A 23,954-nucleotide genomic window follows, 5' to 3' on the forward strand; every position below is an offset into this window, starting at 1 on the left:
GAATTGCGAGCTGAGTTTTTCTTAACCCTTGGACGTTCAAGCAAACTCGCACCCCCACCGTCGTACAAGGGGGTACGTCCGAGGGTTAAAAGGATTTGGCGAAAATTGCATATTAAAATTATAAACGATTTGGAAATTAAGGGATATGCGTGATCTTTTATAACGTAAAGAACGCTTTTTTTTCTAGGAGCCTAAAATGAATTAAGACAGAATACACCAGGACTATTAGTATTAATTTGATGCAAATTATGTACTAAAATTATTCACATCTCATTGTAAGCTTTTGTGTTATTGTTTTCGAGTATCTTAGTATCAAAGAAATCATTTCAAACAAAACCAGACACCACTGAATTCACTGAATCGCTAAAAAACGATTTTACACAAATGGCTATAATTTGAAATTGGAAATTTTACCTAGTAACTTGTAAATTTAAGATTCATTTTCTCGGGCTATGATAAGAAATTGTTGTTAGTGCATGTTATCTAGGACAATTACTTACTTTAGCTTTTAAAAATGAAAGGAAATAACGCAATATGATTAATATTTAAATTATTCTAGTACTCGATTTTTGTTTAACTAAAGTTAGTATTACTCGATTTCCTGAAAAATAAATTTTATTCCTAAAATAAATGTTCTAAATAAGAAAAAAACCGTCCCTCTGCACTGAAAATAATATTCGAATAATTACCAACTTGTGAAGCCTGCATGGCGGCGTAAAACAACAGCTGAAATTCATCTGTAGTAAGTTTAAAGCTATTAAAAATGTGGTCATAAACGAGTCCAGAACATACAACTGAGATGGCATGTCCATTATCAAATTCCGCTGATACACCATACTGGAAATCTCGCCAGGCCAAAGTTGTTTTTTGTAACCTAACGATAACGTGAGAGATCCTAATTTCAAACTCGAGAAATTTATATTGTATAATACAACATACACCATACTAGAGTCCTCAATATACAGTGAATATACACAATAATAGTATCCCCAGTTAGTTTTTTTTTTTTAACTAAAAACCTCATGCCTAAAGTATTTCATTCATTCATTCATTCATTCGCAAGACGCGTAATTAACGAATACCAGATTAATAGGAAGTTCTCATGCTCGCAAGACTGGTTTCAGGTCGGTGCTACTGGGCAGTAAACCCCGCTAAGACGAGAACTTCTGAGACGTAAACACATACCGTGATACAAATCTGATACTGTCAAAATGTATTTTCTTCATAACATTATATTTTAAATTTCACCGCGTTGGTCTTATCATCACTTTCACCATCGCCTTGAAAATATTTGCCATCCCTGGATGAACTATTACCTTATAAGGGCGTTTTTCTTAGCCCCAGTTAAATTTGGAATCTCTGGTTGCGTCTAGTTTTCTAGAAACTGAATGAAACGAGATAGCCGACTTGGGACCAACGCGACGATGGAGTAAAATATAGATATGCGAATGCTCGATAGGCATTTTAGTAAGGTTGTTTCGGTGCTAGAGGGAGTCAGGTAGGCTCGGTTTTTTATATGTTTCCTTCAACACTAACTAAAGAAGGAGATAGTACCAAGGGTTTATGCTTATTTCTTTTTTTGCAGATTGTAGTCATTGAGGCCATTGCACTGATACATCCACTTCACGGATATCCAAAGTAGGTAGAAAAAATTGACTACTCTCGATGTTTAAAAATAAATAAATATATAAATAAATCTTTATTCTTAAGATTGCAGTTCATGCCCAGATTAATGCACTTCCATCTATTTGTAAACTAAACACGTTACATGAACTTTTATAAAATAACGATACGAAAAGTTGCTTGACGTACGTCTGCCACAACATAGCGCTCATCATTTTTACGCAATTTGCCAGCTAAAAGACGATATATGGCTCCCTATCCACTTTTTTCTTTCATGCAAAACTTACACTTCCGTTGGTTGTTTCACTAGTATCAACATTGCGCTAGATTGGTAAATATTTCCAGCAATAATGAAATGTTAGCTACACCGTTCAATTTTTTACATACGAAAGAAAGGTTTTTCAGCAGATAATCCTTTGCAACATTTAGGCTGATATGCTTTGGAACCTTTGGCGACATTTCGGGCGAGTTTGATCGAGCAACGGCGAGTATTTCAGTGCAACATTGTGGACCAGGTGTTATTCCTTCTTTAGATCTTTAGGGGACTATATTGTGAAAGGACCACCAAAACCATCTTTTTGAAAGTGATTTGTCGAGACTGTCTACAGAATGCACGATAGATGACTCGTGATATCCAGAAGCCGTATGTTTATTGCTATAAATAAATGAAGTACGCGAAAGCTCGATAGAAAGTTTAGTAAGGCTGTTTGTATAAAACGAGGTCAAGTAGGCTCATTTCAAATATGTTTCTATGAACACAAAGTAAAAAAGCAGGGAGAAAACCAAGAGTATATCCGTGTTCTACAGATTAAAGTCATCAAGTTTAATACATTGATCATGACACATCAATTTTACGGATATCCAAGGAAGGTAAATATAATTGACTGATCTCGGTATTGCCAAGAATTTTTTTCTCAATATTGCTGTTCAATGCTAGATTTAAGTATTTTCATTTATAGGTAACATGCAGAAACTTTGTTGCAATTACGTTAAGAAAAGTTGCTTAAGGTACCTTTGCCACCACAAAGCACGCATCGTTTTTCGCAATTTCTGCTCAAAGGAACTGCAAAAAAAAATCACCCTGTCTATCTGGCAAACAAATTAAATCAAGACGTTTTTTATCGAAATGATCATGAGGCGTGCGTTTTGCATGCTTACGAAGCTGCATTTTTGTTTCAGTCCATGCTGAAGTAAACATTATATCAAGAGAGAGATAATTTCTTTCTATGGCTTCCTGTTTAGATGATGGACTCCGCAATTCAAGCATGCTAAGTTCTGCTTATTCCTGACTCTGATCGGTTGACCTGGTTGACGTGTTCCAAAAGCATTTCGTTATGTTGTTTCACCAGGATCAACACTGCGATGGATAGCTTATCATCCCTGCGTAGCAGTGTAATGTTAGGCTTAAAGTTTTATCATTTTATACGATTAAAATTTTGCAAAGGAAAGAAAACTATTTATGCCACCGTATGTCAAAACTAAGCAGGTACATGTATGCTTCGACATCATCCTGCGCGAGTTTGGTGGAGCTATGGTGTGTAATTTTGGTGTGACGCTGTGAAGTCAAACTCGTCATCCTAAATGATCGAGAGGTCAAAATTAACGTTTTCATGAAAGCAAGATATGTATTTAAACAAAAGGTGGCCCAGCTGTTTTTCAGTAGATGTCGTTGTGAATGTAAATACGGAACTCGCTCTCTTTTTATCCTAAATGGTGAGAAGATTAAAAATAAACTTTTTTGGGGTAAAGCTTTCTGTCACCCAACCTTGAATGCTCTCTTTCCTTCCTTAAGGGATTGTTTTATGAAAGGATCATCGAATCTTATCGATTTGATTAAAAAAAAATTGTATAGACAATTTCTAAAATGAAAGATAGGAGGCCACTGTTGTCCAGAAGCCACAGGTTTAGCACACGCTACAATATCGTATATAACTTTATTATTGCGCTCCGATTGTTTCCCTTCTTTCTCTTTAATCGATGTAGTTTGGATCTGATCGTGTCAACGCTTCTGTTTCTTATGTGCCTCTACACAACATTGAAAGAGGGGACGTGAGATACAATTGTTCCAGACAGTTTAGGCGCTTGTCTCCTACAAAAGGGTATGAAGTTCGCAGAATTGGTTTATCTCAACAGGCATATTTCAAAATTGTCTATCACTTATGTGAAAGTAAGGGATAATCGTGATCTTTTATGACATGAGCATTTTTTTCTAGAATACCATTTTTTTTTTCTTTTTTTAAAAAAAACGTTTTAAGCTCCATGGCGGCGTAAAACGACATCGACCGCTTACATGGTATTTTAAACCTTAAACCTCTGTCCGGTTAAATTTGGGATCCATAGTTTCGTTTAACTGCCTTGAAAGTGGATGAAAGGAGATAACCGATATGTAGCCAATACATCAAAGGAGTCAAGAATGGTCCCTCAAAATGTCGCAGTGCTCGCAATGCTCGCAAAATTTTAGCGGGTGCTCGTTTGCTCGTGCTCGCACAATTTTACAAGTGCTCGCATGCTCGGTTTTTAGTGGAGGTAGGTTTTTTAAAAGTGCTCGTTGCTCGCAAGGCTAATTTTTGTCAATGCTCGTGCTCGCAAAGAAAAACGCTGTGCTCGCATGCTCGCAAATGCTCGAAAAGACCATTTGATACCCCTCATCAATGGAGACCAAAATAAAACAAGTGAAAGCGCCATAAGGATCTTAAGGCTGTTTGTGTGCTAGACGAAGACAGGTCAAGTCCACACTCCATGCTTGCTAACTGAAGTTCTGCTTATTCCTGTCTCTGATTCGTTGACCCTATTGAAGCGTTCCAAAAACAAATTGAAAAAATAAAAATAAAACTTAACCTTTGGTATTCTGTTTTACGAGGATTAACATTGCGCTTGATTGCTAAACATTTTTTGAGCCATTGAAAAGATAGGTTTATAGTTTTATTTCTTTATAAGATTAAAAATTGCATGAGTTTGAGTTGTGGCATTCTTTTTTCCAGATGTTTCTTTGCGCACAAACCTAAACTGACAATGCAGGTAGAAAAGCAAAAGTATGTTTATTTTCTACAGATTGTCCAGTTTTGCTTACAACACGAGTCAAGATTTTGAACTAATATTATATATCGAACTGATTTTCAGTTCAGGCTGGCGTAAACAATTCAAACGTGAGGGAATCACTTTAGTAAGACTTTCTGTTTGGATGATGAAGTCCACACTATATGCTTGCTAAGTTCTGCTTATTTCTCTCTCTGATGACGTGTTCCAAAAACATGTTTAAAAATCATTTTGATACGTTGTTTTACCAATATAAACATTTCGCGGGATTGTTAAACATTTGCGTGTTTCAATGAAATATAAGGTTTAAAGCTTTTACCTTTCATACGATTAAAATTTTGAAAGTAAAAGACCAGTATTCATATAACTTTTTGTGAAATTTTGGCCTGAAAGCTTCTACGGCATTTCGGGTGAGTTTGGTCGAGCCACAGAGTGCAAAAGTGCAAAAGTGTCTATTAATCGTTTATTGGAAATTTTGGCATATGAGTGATCTTTTAAAACGTAAACAACGTTTCTTCTAGAAACCTGGAAATATTTGACAAATGTGTTCTGAATGAGACATACCGCCCCTTTGTACTTAAAGGAATCTCCGAATTATTAAAAACTTGTGAAGTCTTCATGGCGGCAAAACAAAACAACAGCTGGAATTCGTCTGTGTTTCCAGCCTATATTATAAATGGGTCATAGAGGGATGCAAGACAGACATGATGGACTGCCACTGTATTTTATTTCCAATATCAAATTCCGCTGGTTCATCATACTGGAAATTTCGCAAGGCCTGAGCTATTTCTGTAACCTAACGACTCGAGAGATTTGAACTAAACCGAAGACAGATAATATTGTACAATCCACCATAATTAGACGCCCAAAAGAAAGAATAACATAAATTTCAAACTAACTGTTTCTAAGGGAATGGCGCGAAATGTTCTGTTAATCTTTAAATATACAGTTTTTGTGCATCCAAGATAGTCTGTGGTCGGTTTCAGAGGTCGGTGCATTGGAGCATCAATTCCCGCTGATGTGAGAACTACTTAGACGTAAGCAAATCCCATGAAACAATTCTGATCATTTTTTCTTCAATAACACCGCGTTGGGCTTATGATCACTTTCATCATCCGCTATAAAAGTATTTGCCATCCTGGGATGATAGATTGCCTTATAAGGATGTTTTTTCGTGCCAGCTAAATTTCGGATCTCTCGTTTCGCTTAGTTGCCTTGAAACTTAATGAAACACGATATGCGCCAAAGTAGCAGAATATAAAGTGAGCGAGAGCTCGATAGGGATTTTAATAGACTGTTTCGATGCTAGAAGGAGTAAGGTAGGCTCGGTTTGAGTTATAGCATTTTATTTCCCTTAACACTAATTTAAAAGGGCAACTAAAAACTAAGAGTACATCCATTTTCTGCAGATTGTACTCATTGCGATTGGGACACGGATACTTCAACTTCTAGGATATTCAAGGTAAGTAGAAAAAAAATTGAACGATCTCGATATTATAGGATTGCTGTTCATGGCCAGATTAATGCACTTTTGTATTTTTTTGTAAACCAAGCACGTTATGGGGCTTTGCTAGAAGTACGATACGAAAAGTTGCTTTAGATACGTTTCTACGACGTCGTTTTTACGCAATTTAAGCTGAAAGACACAATTAAAGGCGTCCTGTCCATTTTTTTACGCATCACGCATCAAGATTTTTGGCAAAGAAATATATTCCGACGTTCTATATCAAAATTATCGCGAGGCGTGCGTTTGGCCTTTGAAGCTGCATGTATGTTGTATGTTGTTTCAAAAGGATTCTCTGTAGCAATGAAGGGTTGTATTTAAAGTTTTCTTATTTCCTTCAATTAAAATTGTGTACAATAAAGGGGAGTACTTACACAACTTGTTGTGAAATCTAGGCCGGTATGTTCCGACGACATTTCGGGCGAGTCTGTTGGAGCCAAGTTTTGTATTCTACCCAAAAAAATTTTGAGCCAAAATAGTCACTTTGAATCAGACGGTCAAAATTACCATTTCTTTGAGAGCAAGATCTTTGTTAAGTCAAAATATACCCGCGGTGTTCTTTGTCAATGTCGTTGTCGATGTGGATACAAATCTCGCTCTCATAATATCCTAAATGGTTATAGCATTGAAAAGGAACTTTTTTGTGATTGGCGAAGCAAGAATTTCTATCGGCTAGCCTTAAATGCCCCCTTCCTCCTTAATGACTATATTTTTTTAACGATTTGTCGAGTCAATCTCCAGGCTGTACTATAGGCGACCCGTGTTATCCAGACACTGCATGTTAAGCGAATGCTGCAATTTTGAAAAAAAAAAAACAGGTATCTGACTGTTTCCATCCTTTTCTTCGGATCACTGGAGTTTGGATCCAAAGCGTAGCGTTCATGGCGTGAACGCTACTTTTTTTAAGTGCCTAAAAACTGCTTTGAAGCAGGGAATTGAGTGTCCTAGGTGGTTCAGGTGCCCGATTTGTTTTAGGTGAATGTTAAGTTCGCAAACAAATTTTGCCTTAACAGGTTTTGTCTAAAGTTCCCTATAAAACGTTTATGGAAATGTTGGGATATGTGTCATCTTTTATAATGTAAATCATTTGACAGAAACCTGGAAAAAATGCTCTGAATGAGACACACAGATCCCCTGTAGTGAAAGGAATCTTCGAGTGATTAAAAACTTATGTAGACCGAATGGTGGTGCAATACAACAGCTGGAATTCGTCTGTGTTTACAGGCTAATAACAATCGGGTCATAAATGTGTGCAAGACATACATGATGGCCTGCCACCGGGGAGCATTTTATTTCATTATTTATTCCCGCAGGTACATCATACTGAAAGTTCCCCCAGGCCAAAGCTATTTGTGAAAAATAACTTTACGATGACTCGAAAGTTCCTTAACTAAATCCAAGACAGTTAACATTGTATTATACAACGCATTAGACGCCTAAAATAACACAAAACGGAGGTTGCCGATAATGATGATGATGACGATGATACTCATGTTTTCATTTTTTTGCTAGGAAAGTATCAATAAAGTAACATTTTTTTTTTTGCTTATCTGTTTTCAGTAATCATCATTCACTTTGGACGACAATGAAGGTCTTCTTTGCTTTCGTCCTGGTTCTGTTGTCTACAATCCCTGCTTCTGACGGTAAGTGATGCACAGTCCCACAATGCACTGACAGCGGTGTATAAAGCAGTGAATTTTTAATATACAGTACTTTTGGGAATGTATATGTATTAATTTCTTTACAAAACTGAGACCTAACAACATAACTGATTAAGAAAAAAAAAATGCCTCATTTAAGCAATAGACCCCACTTTTCAGGGCTTTACTGGCGAAATAAAACCACGCGGGGTGTTGGGAGAACACAAGAAAAGCTTGTAAATTTTTCGAGTTTATGAAATTACTATAGAAAACGTTCGTCAAAGAAATAGGAATCTATTCTATATTTCGTGACCAAATGTCTTATTCTCATTAAGTTCATCGGATGACGCGGTAAACCAATCACAACAGCTGAAAGAATAAAACACATGTTCAGCTCCACAAAATTCACGGATCGAAACGGCAAAAAAACGTTTAACAATATCTTATTAAAAGCTATGAAAGTTAAAGAAAGGGAAGGAAAAAGGCAAGTTGTTGTAGTACAAAATCATTCAACGATTTTTAAGTCTTTGACGTGGAAATTTAGCAAATCGTGGCCAGAGTCATTCATCGCGAAAGTAAATTAAAGACTGCACGAAAACGTTGCAACTTCACACCTGACGAAGGGACATGTATTGAGAATAAAGGTAAGTTCCGCAAACTCGGCTTTAGAAATTTTTTATGAATTTATTTATTCCGTATTCTTTCGATTTCGCCGAATGACTTGGCAGAAAGCACTGAAAGCACTTAAAACTAAAATTATAATTCAAGCGCGTACAAGAGCTAAGTGTAAGTTTCTGCCATCAAAATATTTCAAGTAAGCTATCATAGCGGCCAAAATTAATATAATTTGATGCAGTTATAACTCCTTTCAAACAACATTTCTCGTCTGCGTTTTCGTTTTTTTCCCTAGTTCCTTTGCTCCAACTGTGATGGGCGGGAAAAGTTAGTTTTGTGATCCACCTTCACTAAATTTTCACAATGAGGATCATATCCTCCGATTTAACCATCAGAGGGAGTCGTCCTTAAGCTTCATTGAGCGTAGTGCGGCCATGTTGGGTCCGAAGCGGGAGTTTACCGGTAAATAGTACATAAGTTTTTTGACCAATTTGACCTTTCAGAGCGCGGCCCGCGTAGTATCTGAGTTATTTTATATTTTTAAATAGGACCTTACTGCTTCGATCTGGATTCGATCGCTACCCTTTAATGTTCTTAACCAAGTTCTGTTTATGATGGTCTGTTGTATGCACAAGTGTAATAACTGATCACAAATGTAATGAAGTCACAAGAGTAATAACCTTTGGTCACATTTGTAATTAAGTCACAAGCGTCTAAAGTGTGATATTTTTCCGTTTTTTTATTAACAGTGGTTACCATAGAAACGATTGTCGATTTCTTTTCAAACAAGCCTGATTGACTCTTGGTATTATGTTTTGATATGTTAAATTATAGCGGTTAGAATAGCTGTAGACGAAATTAAAAAAAAAAAATTGTAAGAGCGTTTTCAAGTAAAGCAAGAATCATTGCATTCTAAAGGACTTAAAAATAGTTAGTTAAGAGCAATGAATGATTTGAGGTACTTCAACTGAACACATCATTTATAAGTCCATTTGTGCAAGCTACCCATCAGCACCGCCCCAGTTTGATGATAGAAATGACTGTACAAGGCTTCGCCACTAGCTGCTTCTTTTACACATTAATTTATACTTATACACGCGACAACGTGATAGACTTCACAAAAACTCGGACTTTCGAGTGAAACTTCTGAACGCAGATTATCTGATTCGTGTACGTTATGTGATGAAAAAAAGCCTTCGCGATAAAAAAACAAGATTTCTCGTCAATTTATCAAGACCTTTGGTAACTATTCTTGCGAGAAGCCTATTTTTCTGAGCTTTTGTTATAACAGTGTTAGTAAGAAAAAGGTGTGATACCTGTTTTCCGATAGTTGCCGTACGTATTCTCTCCAATGAACTGACTCTTCCATTTTGGCATTTGACAGAGCCTTTATACATTCTTGTATATTATGTTCTTTACAGTGCTGTAGGTCTCTTTTCAAAGGCAGGGATAATCAATTCAGGTTTATTTCGAATGTTTAGTGTTCGAAGGCGTAAAGGCGACTTCTAATTTAGAAAAAAAAGGTGCGGTGTATCTTCTCATATTCTTTTTCGATGTCCATTTCAGCCTAACACGTTAACTGTTATCGATCACGGCCATTTGCCGACATACCGTGATTAATACGGCGAATGTATTCTCTTTAAAAATGTTTTACTTGTAGAATTAAACATTATATTTAGTCCATGAGCCAGAGCCCCAAAATTGGGTTGTCGGTATCATCCGGGGGTAATAAGGTTCATTGTTTTTTTTTAAGGAAGCCCTATTACTGCAGAGTTGGAAAATGCCTGATAGCAAGCAATCGGTGGTAGTTTCTGCGACCTACAAAGGTTTTCGTGCCGCCCTTCCCCACCCCACCTAACGCCTGTAAAATCTTATTAAAAAATGGTCGACCCTTAAAATTATACCATGCAAAAAGGTTGATCGAATACTGCATGACGCTCAGGTTATTGAGTGTTTCAATAATTAAATATATATAAGTTCTTAAAGACAGGTCACGTGACAAATCACGTGACCCGCTCTCGATTCTGATATTCGTTTGTTTTTGGAATAATCCCAAACCTATGGGTAAGGGTAAAATACTCTGAATAAAATTTCATAGACAATCTTTTCCTTTGTTTTGCTATTGATTTAATTTATGATATCCAATTTGGAAGAAGAAATGATATTCTTGCATTGGCTGATGCACTGGACTCGTGTGCATATCCCCACCACTTTTAATTTTTATTTGCCTTGACTACAAAACGAACCTCCAATACATTACAAACTTACAGTATGATACGATAAATACATTAAATCATTATGAACTTCGTCATTTAGCAACAGAAAGGCCCAGGCTTTATTTCCACACCTAGTCGATACTGAAGATTGTGTGACACTACCGTATTGAAATGGTCTGAAATGTAATGAAGTCAACACCGCTTACTAGAAATAGGGTAGAAGTTCTTTCTTAATTTCTTACTTCTTAATTCTGGCTTCTCGTACAAATAGGAATACGGATACCGTCACTGTTTTGTTTTTAATGGCTTGAGATAAATACCCGAATAAATATTATCAAAAGCAGTAAAATGAAGATGGCGAGTCGCGAAGGGAAAAGAGAAGAAAATTAACTTAAACTTAAATATTATCGACAACAATGCACGTCAAAGCAAACAAAGATTTCAGATAGCTCACCTTTGCAATCTAATCAAGATACTGCTGCCATCGGTCTCCCTTTTGGAAAGGTTTCAAAAGTTATGACACTAACCGGCCTTCACTCGTCAAATTCAACATCAGTCAAGTTAGTCTGCCATCACGTATGCCGACTTCGAATACACGTATAACGGTAGAAAAGTTCTTTAAGCGAGCTCACAATTATCCAGTACATCATTCTCCCTTGAACCCAAAACTCTGTTTAACTGTACGTTAGAAATCAAACGCGTTTTGCCGATGGATGCTCTTAAAGTTGATTCAGTACTCATGACAATCAAAGATGGCGTACCAAAACTGAGTAAACAACAAAGTGCCTAGTTCCCAGTGCTACTCGGTTGGAGTAATCGTAACATTGCCCGTCCACGGGCCACAGCATATAGGCGTTGCGTCACCGCCTAAAAACGAAGTTAGGCTAAATCTTAGCCTGACTAGCTGTTTGCTGCTTTTTTAAAAAAAATCGTAGCTGTTGAATGATAAAATCACTTCTCTTCAAAGTTATTTGCCGGAAATAGAAAAGATAATTAGTACAAGATGATCCAAAGTAACAAAACTAGAAACCTATCTCGTCACAGTCAGGAACTGCGACCTTACGAGCTCTCCATCTAGTTTGGTGGTAAATTTCAATAAGATTCCTAAAACAAATCAACCACATTTTCCTTGGTGTACACTCTTATAAATCATAGAAATGACGCCATAATATGTCCAAACCTTTTCAGTCAAATCACTTGACAACGGCTCATTACTCCATCTGAGGTTTGAAGATGTTGTGGGTTATTTCTATGTCGTACAAGAGTGTAAAACATATGCATGGAGATGCGGTCGATGACTAATTGGCGCGGGTCAACTAAAACAAAAACAGTTCGACGAGCTTCTTTAAAGTCGCATCACGACAAAGGTCATAACAGCGTGAAAAAGGGTCTTGGAGAAGCAATGTTGTTGTAGTAGGTCTCTTATAAGGCTGAGTTATTGTAATAGGCTCATGACACAAAGATAGAATCTCCAGACGAGGAAAAAGCTCTCGCGTCCTCTGGGACTATTGCCCTTATGCTTTGTCTACCCTTTTTGATTTCTTTCGCAAGCTTTGGCGGCTTTGGCAACTTCGCCACGGAAAAAAACATGTGCAACTGGCAGCCCTTAATCGGTATTTGACGGAGTTTGCTCGGTTCCGAAAGTGACTGTTGGATAAACTCTCTTTAATGTTGCTAATGCAGTTCTGCATGCTGAGGGAAGGTGAACAGTCCAAGATAATAGCGGAGCTTGGACTGTTCGCTATTATCTTGGACTGTTTAGCTTGGAATTTTTTCGGCCTCCTGGGTTTACAAAAATTCTCTCGTACCCGCATTACCCATGGTGCTCCAAGATAATAGCGGAGCACCATGGGTAATGCGGGTACGAGAGAATTTTTGTAAACCCAGGAGGCCGAAAAAATTTGGTGCGTACGCGCGCCGCGCGTACAGACTCTCGGGGAGGGGGAGGGGAGTCCCAAGGCAACCCGACCGAGGGAGGAGAATGTCCTATTATTATTCCCCAACGACTGCTTTTATCTTTATCTTTGATATTTGACATGATTGAACGTCTTTGTTATGGTCAATTGACAGCTGTCAAAACAAGGATTCCGCTGACCAGTATCACATGACCATATCGCGGGCTCAAATGTTGACCACATCGAGGTTAAATGTTTTTTTAAAGTTGACCGCTGACCGAGAAATTTTCGCCATTGAATCGCGGGCGCAAAGACATTTCCATGGTCATTTGCTGTAGATTCACATGAAGGGGGAAGTGAGAAAATGGAAGTACGCATTTATGCTCGGCAGACTGTCGGCTCGGCTAAATATTTTCGTACGATTCGGACAAGCTGAGAGAAGCGAAAACAAGCTGTATTTTGTACTTGGTTGGGAGCAACTTCAGAATACCCGGCCACTTTTTTTCGTCCATTAATCCACTGTTCCCGAGAACAAAGGAACGGAGACAAAACGAGCAGTGTACTGGTGAAGGTGAGTACAAGACTGCAGTGTTTTTGTTATTATCTCTACCTTTTGTCTCACTTGATATCCAAAGTAAGCTTATATTTACGGCACATTTTACTTGCTTAAAGCTTATGTTTATCCCTGGTTTTGCCACTAAGTATTTGCTTGTGACATGGCTACTGTTGAAAAATACTATTCCTTAAAATTCAGTTTTACTGAAATAGGAGAATTTGATTTGTAAACAAATATTTATTGGGCCATTGAGGGACGACTGAATTCACAAAGAATATCAACACATTTCAAAGAAAATTACCATTTTTTAATGTTTGTGATATGATTATTTGTTTTACAGTGCTGGGAGAGCAGCTGCTGGAATTTCGAGATGAAAATGAAAGTGATGGCAGTTTGCAAGAAGCGCCTGAGATTTTGTTTACTCCGAGTGAAATAGATTCAGTACATGCAGTTTATTGATATTCATGATGGAGGTAAAATGACTGTTCATTTAATCAGAGTAAATAAACAGCTTTACTTATCTCATTGCTTAATTCCTTTACTGAAAGCTGGAATTTTTGTGAGCAAATTCATACCATTTTAGACACTGCATGCAGCTGTGTATGCAAACTTTAATACATTGACTTTTGTTATTTACAATCAGTGTTGGACGTGCATCTGAAAAACTTAGTATAATACGTCAATGTTGCTATAACTTTACTTAATTCTTATCAAGGCTTAAAAAATAAATTTGTAGCCCATAAAATGAAACACTTACAAATTCTTACTGTACTTAACATGTTCAGTAAGAAATACTATCATTAATTTTTAAGTGATGGTGTCATGGCTTTATGTCATGGGCCAATGGACAGGGCTTTTTGGTTTGTTGCGCTCAATGGAACATAAATCAACTAAAAGTTTACCAGTATTCCAATAAAATCCCCAAGTAGAAAAGCGTCACCAAGTAGAAAGTGTCACTAACAGTGAATAAATGGAAGAGGCTAATAATATGTGATGGGCCATTAGATAAGACAGAAATGTTTGTTTATTATTTTAATAAACAGGGTCTTTAATTAGAGCTGGTGTGGTGATTTTTAATAGATTATCGTAAATCTTCCAAGCTACTTGCTGAGTTTAAAGCAAAGACGGTCAAAGATTATATCCCGTTACGAAAACAAGGTAAGCTAAGCTTATTATTGATGTTCCTTTTACCTTATTGAAATTCGTTTTGTCTTAAACACGAGTTGTATTCAAAGCAGACAGCTTCTACTGCGATAAATTTGTTTATCCTGTAATTAATTCACCGAAGTAGGAGGAACACAGCACTTTAAAACGTTGGAAAGAGCAAATTTCCAGTTACACTACAGTACAAGATCAAAATTTACATGTGTAGTTGCAAATTTGTAAGAATGTTTCGAGTCAGACACAGTAGGGGACATTGCTAGCTGACAGCCTTAGCGAAATATAGTTTTCTCAATGACCTATGCTATTTTTTACTGAGAACTTTGCTTAGTTTTCCTTATTTTAGTGAGTGAAAATGTTTTGTGAAAGTTTTGTATTTATAATCTGATAACAGCCGTTCTGGGAATAAATTGATAATTTTATTCATATTTTTCCAGGCATAGACAATCGATAAACCGATAATCGATAACAATCCATAGCAATCGATATCAATCTTCGTATTGCTTTACTTAATACTAACGCCATCTAATATCTTTAAGGTAATTCCCTAGAAATAGAACTGCTCATAGATTTCCAACTAAACTTTGCCAGTTGGGAAGTTAAATTTTGAAATTTGAATTAAAAAGGGGGGTCACCATATTCGTTTCCTTTGCGCGTACTGCTGAAAGTGCACCTTTTCGGTGATAATGTATTATTCTGCCATAGAAATTGATCTGTATTCATTTTATAGAAAAAATTTGATCGCTACTTTCGAACTAAGAGAAAAAATTGATACATGTAGGTCACTGAACTCGTTTACGAGAAAATGATGATTTCTCTCGCGCGCGAGCCAAGCCACATAGAGAAGAGCCGCCATTTCGTTTATGTGCGTGTGCTAATTACGCGTAAAATTCGGCGCAGTAAGGATGTGCAATGCAATACTAGGGAATCACCTTAAAACAAATATACATTTACACCTCCAGGGGCTCCTTGGGATTAGTGATTGTTATTAATTACTGTCGATTGCTATCGATTTTTATCGATTTTCTCAATTGATAACAATCGATGATATTTTTTTTGCGAGTTCTATTGTTATCAATTACCGATTATCAATTTGTGATTGATATCAATAGATATCGATTGTATCAACAGATTTGAGATATCGATTTCTATCGATTGACTATGCCTGGATTCTTATAAATTACAATAAAGAAAAAAGCACAGATTCTAAATGTAAGATCATGAACTTTTTTTATGTTATAACAACCAAATTGATCAGTTATAATATATGATAAGCAGCTCTCAAATTTTGCTGGCCTAGGACAGTGCATGTGCCCGGGGGGGCTACTCCATATAATGGCCTATACGGGGAGGCTCCGCCCGAAAGGGGTACTTTTTCAGGCTTCAGGTATATAAAAGGGTAGGGGTTTCAGAAGTTTAGGTATATGAAAGGGTATGAAAATCCGTCATTTAGGTTTTTTAAAGGGCCTTGAATTACAATATTTCGAACAGACGCACTTTATGGCTGTATTATTTTAATTTATAAAGCGCAACATGAAAATGACAAGAAAACGTCCTGTTGTAAGTTTATGCCAAGTCTTTTAGGTATATGAAAGGGGTACCTTTTTTCAGTAAAAGGTATACGAAAGGGGTACAATTTCTGTGAAAATGGTATATAAAAGGGTAAGGGGTAAGAGCTTGGGGCGGAGCCTCCCCGTATAAAACTTTTTTGAGTGCCCCCCCCCCCCCCGGGTGCATGTGACACTGTATTAATTAGCAAACTTGTGACTGTATAATTAACTTGTAGTCAGATGATCATGACATGCCTGGGCCTTTACCCATTATGCAAGCAGGCATGAAAAATTAATTGCTTGACAGGAAAATCTACTGCCCCGGACAACCAGAGGGGAATTGTGGCTATTAGCATTGCTATCTTGATGGTTGTGACTGCTACATTTTTTTAATCCTTTCAAAATTTTCCAGCCTAAAGCAGTGACTATCAGATACTTTTGCCTGAATTATTTTTTCTACAAGAGTAGCAGGTTAGTTTTCGATCCTGAAATAAAAAAAAAAAAGTTTAAAATGTGCCTGTCTGCAATGAGGAAAATATCATTTAAAGCAACTTTAAAATACATATACATTCAAATTTACATCAAGGTTTACGAGGTTAATTGAGTGACCGGTATTTATGGAGTTTGTATGAGGCAGTTTGAGTTTATCATTAATTTCATATAAGCAAATCTGTTGCATTTCTAAATTTTGCTATATTAGGATTTCCATACCTTTTATGGGTTTTTGATATGTGTACATTTTGTTTTTAGCGAGGGAAAACAGGAATTCAAGGGGTGCAGTTAATGTGATGATAAAGGTAGGCATTACATTGGTGCCAGTTTATACCTTTATTTCTTTAAATGCTCTGTGACAGAGTTTAGTTTATGTGAATCTACATTAGTGCATGAAACTTGTTTTTTAAGTGTAAAATTTTGGGGTTTGAAATATGATAAGTGTTTTAACTGCTTGGTAAGTTTATGTCTCCTTAAAATCGTGGTTCCTACTGAGGAATTTAATATACACAATTTACATGTAACAGCACATGTAAATATACATACAAAATGTAATGTTTTCATTGTTCAAGAAAAGAGGGGGTGGGGGAGGGGTAGGAGGGCAAAAAACCCAACAAGATCTGCTACCTGACCCGACATATTACTGGAATACTTGTAATTATTTTGTTAACAGCTAACCATATTATCTACATGTAAGCTTAAGCCCTAACTTAACATAAATTGTCTTGTTGTGGTACTAGGCGAATAAAGAAATAGAATTTTAACTCAGCTGAAATTTCACATGAAAACAAAAAGTTGATAAACTTTTAGAGCTGCTAAGGTCAGAAAAGCCAGTTGGGCTTGTTGATGAGCCAGCGCAGTGTTTTCTTAGCTACCGGTACATCGCTAAGAAAGGGGAGAATATGTAAGCTTTCGTGGAATTAATCACGGTGCTTTCAACAGCACCTGTCAGAGAGCAATATAAGAGTCTTAAGACACCTCATTTAATAGGGAAATTATGAATTTTAGCCAGTGATTGACCCCAAAACACCCACCAAAGCACATTCATGTGCCAGGTCTTATTGATAGCACTATTTATGCCTTCATTAGGTCAAAGGATTTTTTGGTTCTGAACATATCACCCAACACAGTCCCTGGACCAGGCAAAAATTGGAAAAATATATCTCTTTTTTATGCATCTGCAGAGTGTTCTGGACAATTTAAGCTAATTTAAAATTATAAACATTCATTTGATGCCAATGATCATCAACAAATCTTATGTTTTTTTGCCTTTTTCAGGGTTAACATGAGTAACAGAATTTCCACAGAGTTGCAGACACAGAAAGAGATAAATGAACAATCAGATTATTATATTATATTCTTCATTGCATGTACAAATGTACTGTGTGTAGAATACAATTTATTTATAAGGGCAGGTGTAATTTTAAAGTTAATGAAATAAAGCCAGATAAGGTACAATCATGTACATAAAAAATCATCCTGCTACCTAAACATTTAATTCCCAGTGCCCACACTGCAAAGAACAATAATTATGATAATGAGATACACATTTCATCAATCTCTTAATGCATGGTAAAATGGTAAAATGGCAGGGTAAAATTTTTGCCAAGCAATCTATATCTGAGTTTAGAAAAATGCCTCTCCAGAATTTTTGCTAAGTTTACATGTAATTAAGCAAAGGGCAAAAAGACCCATATAAAGGAAAATGGTGTTATCGTTTTGGGTACCATATTTGGCAGAATGACAGAATGTCAATATTTTGCTTGTCACTACCTTTTACTCCAGTTTGCTAGCAGGAAGCTGTTATTTTTGGTATTAGGCAATAATAAGACTGTCATTGTCACCATTCCATCGTATAGGGCCCCCATTTGGAGAAGGGGGAAAGCTATGCAAAACTTTCCAGTTGTATGCTATGTATAGCTGTTACATACCAGTTATGATGGGGGTATGGATATGTTCTAGAGCAACCCTTTCTTTGTTCTTGTTTAACTTTGAGAGTTGCGAGTGTATCTTTAGAACCAAGGTTATGCATAGACTACTAATGATATTTTTGATTGATCGATTTTTTAACTCTTATTTGGTGCTGTTGTTCATGGTGAAAAGGGATACATATCATATATAAAGTAAATAACATGAATAAAAACAGTCTAAAAATTATTAAGGGGAAATAACTGGGGAGCTCCGCTTTTTAGGCTTGCCTAAATCTATATATTATGTAATTTGACAAATATCAAGAATTGTCCGCACGGGGAGTCACAGTAACCTTTGCAAAAAGAGAAGAACGGCATCAGCTGCACAGCATCTGAAGTATTCGGAGTTTCCTAACAAAAAACAACAATGAAGCAAGTCTCGTCTGTTTTATTGCCGTACGTGAATGGAAGCAGTCAGAAGCTAGACGACAAAGAGCCAGTGAAGAAAGAAGTGTTTATGATACAATGTAAGCAAGATGAAGCATGCATTTCACACAGGCTAATTAGAGCATGGCTTTTTTATAATCTGAAGACGCCGAAAGGCCTTCGTTAGATGTGGAATCAGAAACCACAGAAATCGTATGGCATCAACAGGGTTGTTAACGCTTTTAGTTGTGACGCCTGCAAGGCTGTTGTTGGAATGCGCGTATGCTTATAAACTGGACTTACGTTTGCCTAAAATGGAAAGGCATAAATTTTTAAACTAGCAAATAAGTGAAAAAGAAAGCCATAAAACCTTTAGTAGGGCGTGAAAACTCTTATTAAAAAGGTTAACTGCTTTGACCGCCAAATTTATGCTGCAAAAAGCACTACAGCCGTCAGTGAACTCAAATATCAGCTATTCTTGGTTTTCACGTGACGTCATCAAAATTCTAAAATCCGGACTCGCGAGACCCCTGACTTTTTATCCTTCACTGGCTGTTAGACGTCCTTAATATATATCTTATTGAAGGTTTTCAGGTCGATAGCATCCGCCGTCCTTAAGATATAACATTTTGAATTTCGGAGTTTTGCGCCACACGGCAACAAGATGACCGCCTGAAGGCTGTCACGTATGTTTAAAAAAAAAACCTCATCCCGTTATTTTAAACAATCTGAACAGTTGAGGTTTTACGAGAAGTGTTTATGTTATGTTTACGTGTTCATGAATGTGAACTAACCGCTTTTTATAGCAGAAGTGAATGCTAGATGTTTTTATTGATTTCCGGCGACCATCTTGGGGCCCCTTCACACAGACTCCAACATTTCGTCTCCATACTGTGCTCTCTAAATTTGTGTGGAACATCTTAACGGATATCTCGAGTACGGAATACCGTACAGACCTGAGACTTGGACACGAGTAATATCTAGTAATTTTCCACAACCTGTAATATTCTTGATTTTTTTGACTCAATAGCTTTGGATTATCTTTTTGCAGCACGTGATAGTATGGTTACTTGCGTGACAGTGCAAAACCAGCAATTCTGTACTAAAACGGGCTGCAGTATGGAGGCCCCTTAAACCTGTGCTCATGCAACCCAAATAGAAACTGATCTGTTCTAGATGCCTTTGCTTAGCTAATTGAATTAGGTGCAAAGACGTGGTAGACTGTCCAACTGTGAAGATCGACTAGTTTTTCTGGACCAATATTGTAAAAGCGGCAAGTTTTAATGTAAAAGGTGTGATTAAAGGTCTTTCAACTTTCCTAAATTATCAGGAATATGTCTATTGTGACGGATAATTTACAAATTTAAGATAAACGGATGCAAAAGTTTAATGTTACACCAAACAGTCAAAGTCTGCCTCAGTATATTCGTAAAAAACCTTTTATGATCACGTGACAGATAATGTGACTTTTAAAAGAAGCAAATATACTTAAATTGAGTCTCTAGGATACGATATAAGATATTATAAAGCTTTTTGAACTTTTTTGTTATTTTTACCGGGTTCTTTTTCAACAGTTCATCCTTAGCCTCGTTTCCATGCTAAGAGAAAACTTTTAAAAGCTCCCAAGTCCACAAGCTACCACTGATCAATTGCTATCAGGCATTTTCTGACTATTTACCACTCCATCTTCCTAAAAATCACCATTTGGGTTATTCCCCCCAGATGATACCGACAAACCTACTGGCTCATGGACTAATTACCAAACCAATGATTTGCATCAAAATTAATAGCTTGTTATATCCTAAGGGACAAACGGCATGATTTATGGAAATCACGTAGACCAATATTTTTTAATTTTGTAGCATGACCGATAGTATTAGCGATAGACTGGCTGTCAACAGTTGCTATACAAGGTCATGATTACGCAAGAGACATACGTGATGCTCATTACAGTCCAGAAGACTGCACTTGTTGTCTATCTGGTTGAAACTTTTATGCTTTATTCAGAAAATAATTAAAAAAAAAAAAATGAGCGTTCTGGCATGATGAAGTTTTTTTTCTTTAATGTGTCGGGTAAATTAATTTTGCTGCACCTTAATAAAACGAAAATCTTAGGAAGTCCATCACCCCTCCCCCCTTTCCTTGGAAAATCTGAAAGTAGAGGGCATTTATTCGAGTAGAGAAGAAAACATGCTTATTATGCAAAGAAAGATCTGATGCATAGAACGCAGACAACTTTTCTTAATGTAATGCCAGGAGAATGCTAACATAAGACGTGAGTTACATTAATTCCCAAATTACAACCATGGATGCAATTTACGAAAGTTTGAGTGATAACGAAATAACTAAGTACTCTTAGAGCTGAAAATGAAACCACATCAAAAATTAATAGGTAAATATATATCCATTTTGATTCTTCAAAAAAAAAGAAACGAGAATCTGAACACACCATTGTAATGAGCATTACAATTTTTCCAATTTATTGTATTAGAAGCTAGTGAAAGTTTTTTCTTATTAGTATTTGTTAATGCTGAAACATCTATTGTAACGAGACCAACCTCCCTTTGGGGGAGGGGGTAAGGCGCACTAAAGAGATATACTATCACTTTCACTATTAATATCGCTATCACTATAATTATAAGTATTACTGTTGCTACTGCCATCGCGACTATTGCTACTGCCACTGTAATTATTAATCACTCACACACTCGCTAACTTCTTTTGTATTCAATTATATATTTAATTAATTGCGTGATAATTTACTTATTTATATAATTTAATATTTAGCCATTACAGAGGGAAGCATCCGCCTCATTGGCAGTACTCGATCAACTGGAAGAGTAGAAATCTACTATAATGGTCAGTGGGGCACAGTTTGTGATGACTATTGGGATACAAATGATGCTAAAGTGGTGTGCAGACAGCTTGGTTTTCCAACAGCTTCAAACGCTTATGGCAGCGCCAAGTATGGTCAGGGAACCGGTCAGATATGGATGGATTCAGTGAAATGTTTAGGAAATGAGTCTCGTCTGTCTGATTGCGGACATCGTGGATGGGGAAGCCATAGTTGTTCTCATAGCGAAGACGCCAGCGTGCAGTGTTCTTATGGCTCTTTTATGGTTCGTTTGGTGGGCGGTGGAGCTAACTTTGGCCGTGTTGAAATTCGTGCGAACGGACAATGGGGCACAGTTTGCGATGACAGCTGGGACATAAATGACGCTAACGTGGTGTGCAGGCATCTTGGTTTTCCAAAAGCTTTACAAGCTTTCAGCAGCGCAACGCATGGACAAGGAACCGGTCCGATATGGTTGGATAACTTGGCCTGTTCAGGAAGCGAACCTCATCTGTATGACTGCAGAAATAGAGGATGGATGTATGGATGGGGAAGCCACAATTGTGGTCACTCCGAAGACGCCGGTGTAGAGTGTTCTGTGATTCGTTTGGTAGGCGGGGGAGCTAACTTTGGCCGTGTTGAAATTTACGAGAACGGAAAATGGGGCACAGTGTGTGATGATGCATGGGATATGAATGATGCGGATGTGGCGTGTCGTCAGCTTGGTTTCTCTGGTGCAACCTCCGCCCCTAGATATGCAGCATACGGTGAAGGTTGTGGGCCTATCTTGAGAGATCATATAAGATGTGTAGGAACGGAGGCTTCACTATTAAGTTGTACCGCTGACCAGGTTACGCCGGGCCACTGTGTTCACAGCGAGGACTCGAGTGTTGTTTGTTATTAGCGGATGTACGCTAAATGCTACAAAAACAATAATAGACACGCAATCATAGTTCTAGTTACCTGAAAAAAATTGTACTAATAATGTTACTATCAGACACAACAGACAGTGTTTAATCACGTTTTCAACCAGTGCAAAATTATTTGAAAATACGACTGGGAATTTTTGACGAAATTCGACGCGTATGAAAAAAAAAAATAATGTGATAAAACACTGTTTAGACTTTTTTAATCAAAACTTGATCTAATAACAAAGCTGTAAAGAAAAATCGTAAAACAGTGGTTAGTAGAAACGTATTTTACCTAACGGTTATGTTGGGGTGACTATAAGCTTTCAATTGTGCTATTTGAAATGTAGTCTCTGCAGTGTGTGTGTTTGTAAGTTGTAAGTGTTGGTAGTGTTTGCAGGACCCCTATTACTTTTGGACGGTTTTTGTGAGACTATCCCAAGAAATATATCATTTGAAATAATACAGCAGAAAACTAGTCGCGAAACGTGAACCAGCTTCTGCAAAACTAATGTTTAACCCTATTCAGACAGGGAGGAGGGGGGGGGGGGGGTATTCCCCCCCCTCCGTAACTTCCAGAATATTTAAGCAATCAAAATGAAACTTACAGGATATATAGAATGTCCCAAAATCTATCTTTTGGTATATGTCACGTGGAATGATGACGTCACAAAGTCGGCGCGGGCACTTTCCGTCCCCCCCCCCCGGTCTGGATAGGGTTAAATTTAAGGATCTCGCAATAATCCTTCAATCAGTCACCGTCAGAGCTATCTTAAGTATAATAAGGAAGATTGCTATTATTTCATTTTAAACTTGATTTTTTTTTTTCAATTAGTTTTATTCATGATATTACGCAGAATTTGGCAGGGGTTTTCTTTTGGTGGTGGGAGGGGGTGGGAAAATGGGTTTGCGAACCACGCACGACGCCTTATTTTTGTCTTGTTTTAAAGTACTCAGCTGCAAACGTCGTACCCTGTGTTTTCGAGATTCCAGTTGTTAGAATGGTGGGCTGGAGTTTTTTCTAAGTAACCTTGTGCAGTTCGTCGAGCCTTTATGTGCAACAAAAGCCTCCCATCGCCCTCAGCTTACACTATATTTTCCCTTTTTAGTTCTGTTACTATTATTTCCCTATATTTTCCTTTTTTTAGTTTTGTTACTGTTAATGCAATGAGCTAAGACAAAAAATGTTCAACCGTCATCTATTTTAAAGTGATGTCTTTAAAGCCTGGTTTTCACTAGAAAAATCTACACGCGCGTTAAGTTAAGATAAGTTAAGATACTTTTGTTTAATTTTTATGCTGTGGTTAATTCTCGCGCTAAAGCCACGTATGCATGTTTTCTTCCGTTTATGCGCACACGGCTCAAGAAGAGGCTCGTTTCCGTATGCGTTTATCAGCTTATTCGTTGTTTTTTTACCTCACCAAAACGTTGTTTGTTGGGTTTAATGCTTGGAGTGAATATTTGATTGCTTTGCATGTGTACACTCAGCATTTGAGCAGCTGAATTTTTGTCGTTAAAAGGAAGCACTTTGTTTCCGATAAGTTTAAATAATGGAAACATCAATAACTGACACTGCCTGTACGTTTCAG

At 37.2% G+C, this 23,954-nt stretch overlaps 1 protein-coding gene and 1 long non-coding RNA gene across 3 annotated transcripts; both read left to right on the plus strand.

The window, feature by feature from the left end:
• Positions 1-1,028: 1,028 nt before the first annotated feature.
• LOC144665308 (scavenger receptor cysteine-rich domain-containing protein DMBT1-like) lies at positions 1,029-22,399 on the plus strand. 2 transcript variants are annotated; one of them, XM_078526535.1, is made up of 5 exons: positions 1,029-1,498; positions 1,586-1,638; positions 6,069-6,121; positions 7,724-7,806; positions 21,412-22,399. In XM_078526535.1, the coding sequence occupies exons 4-5, from the start codon at positions 7,749-7,751 to the stop codon at positions 22,359-22,361; spliced, it is 1,008 nt and encodes a 335-aa protein (XP_078382661.1). In that variant the 5' UTR covers positions 1,029-1,498; positions 1,586-1,638; positions 6,069-6,121; positions 7,724-7,748; the 3' UTR covers positions 22,362-22,399. The 2 variants fall into 2 exon arrangements, with proteins under 2 accessions (XP_078382661.1, XP_078382663.1); XM_078526537.1 differs by lacking the exons at positions 1,029-1,498; positions 1,586-1,638 and adding an exon at positions 5,972-5,978.
• LOC144665445 (uncharacterized) lies at positions 12,901-17,665 on the plus strand. The gene is made up of 5 exons (XR_013572938.1): positions 12,901-13,100; positions 13,426-13,558; positions 14,166-14,243; positions 16,547-16,593; positions 17,567-17,665. It is a non-coding gene; the product is annotated as an uncharacterized LOC144665445 (long non-coding RNA).
• Positions 22,400-23,954: the final 1,555 nt, after the last annotated feature.

Source organism: Oculina patagonica, chromosome 9 (genome assembly GCF_052425735.1).
Source record: "Oculina patagonica isolate OP01 chromosome 9, crgOcupat, whole genome shotgun sequence".
Taxonomy (NCBI): Eukaryota; Metazoa; Cnidaria; class Anthozoa; order Scleractinia; family Oculinidae; genus Oculina; species Oculina patagonica.

Coding starts and splice junctions, on each gene's coding strand:
- LOC144665308 (XM_078526535.1), top strand. CDS start 7,749: ATGAAGGTCTTCTTTGCTTTCGTCCTGGTTCTGTTGTCTACAATCCCT. Junction 7,807..21,411: donor TACAATCCCTGCTTCTGACG/GTAAGTGATGCA, acceptor TTTAATATTTAG/CCATTACAGAGGGAAGCATC.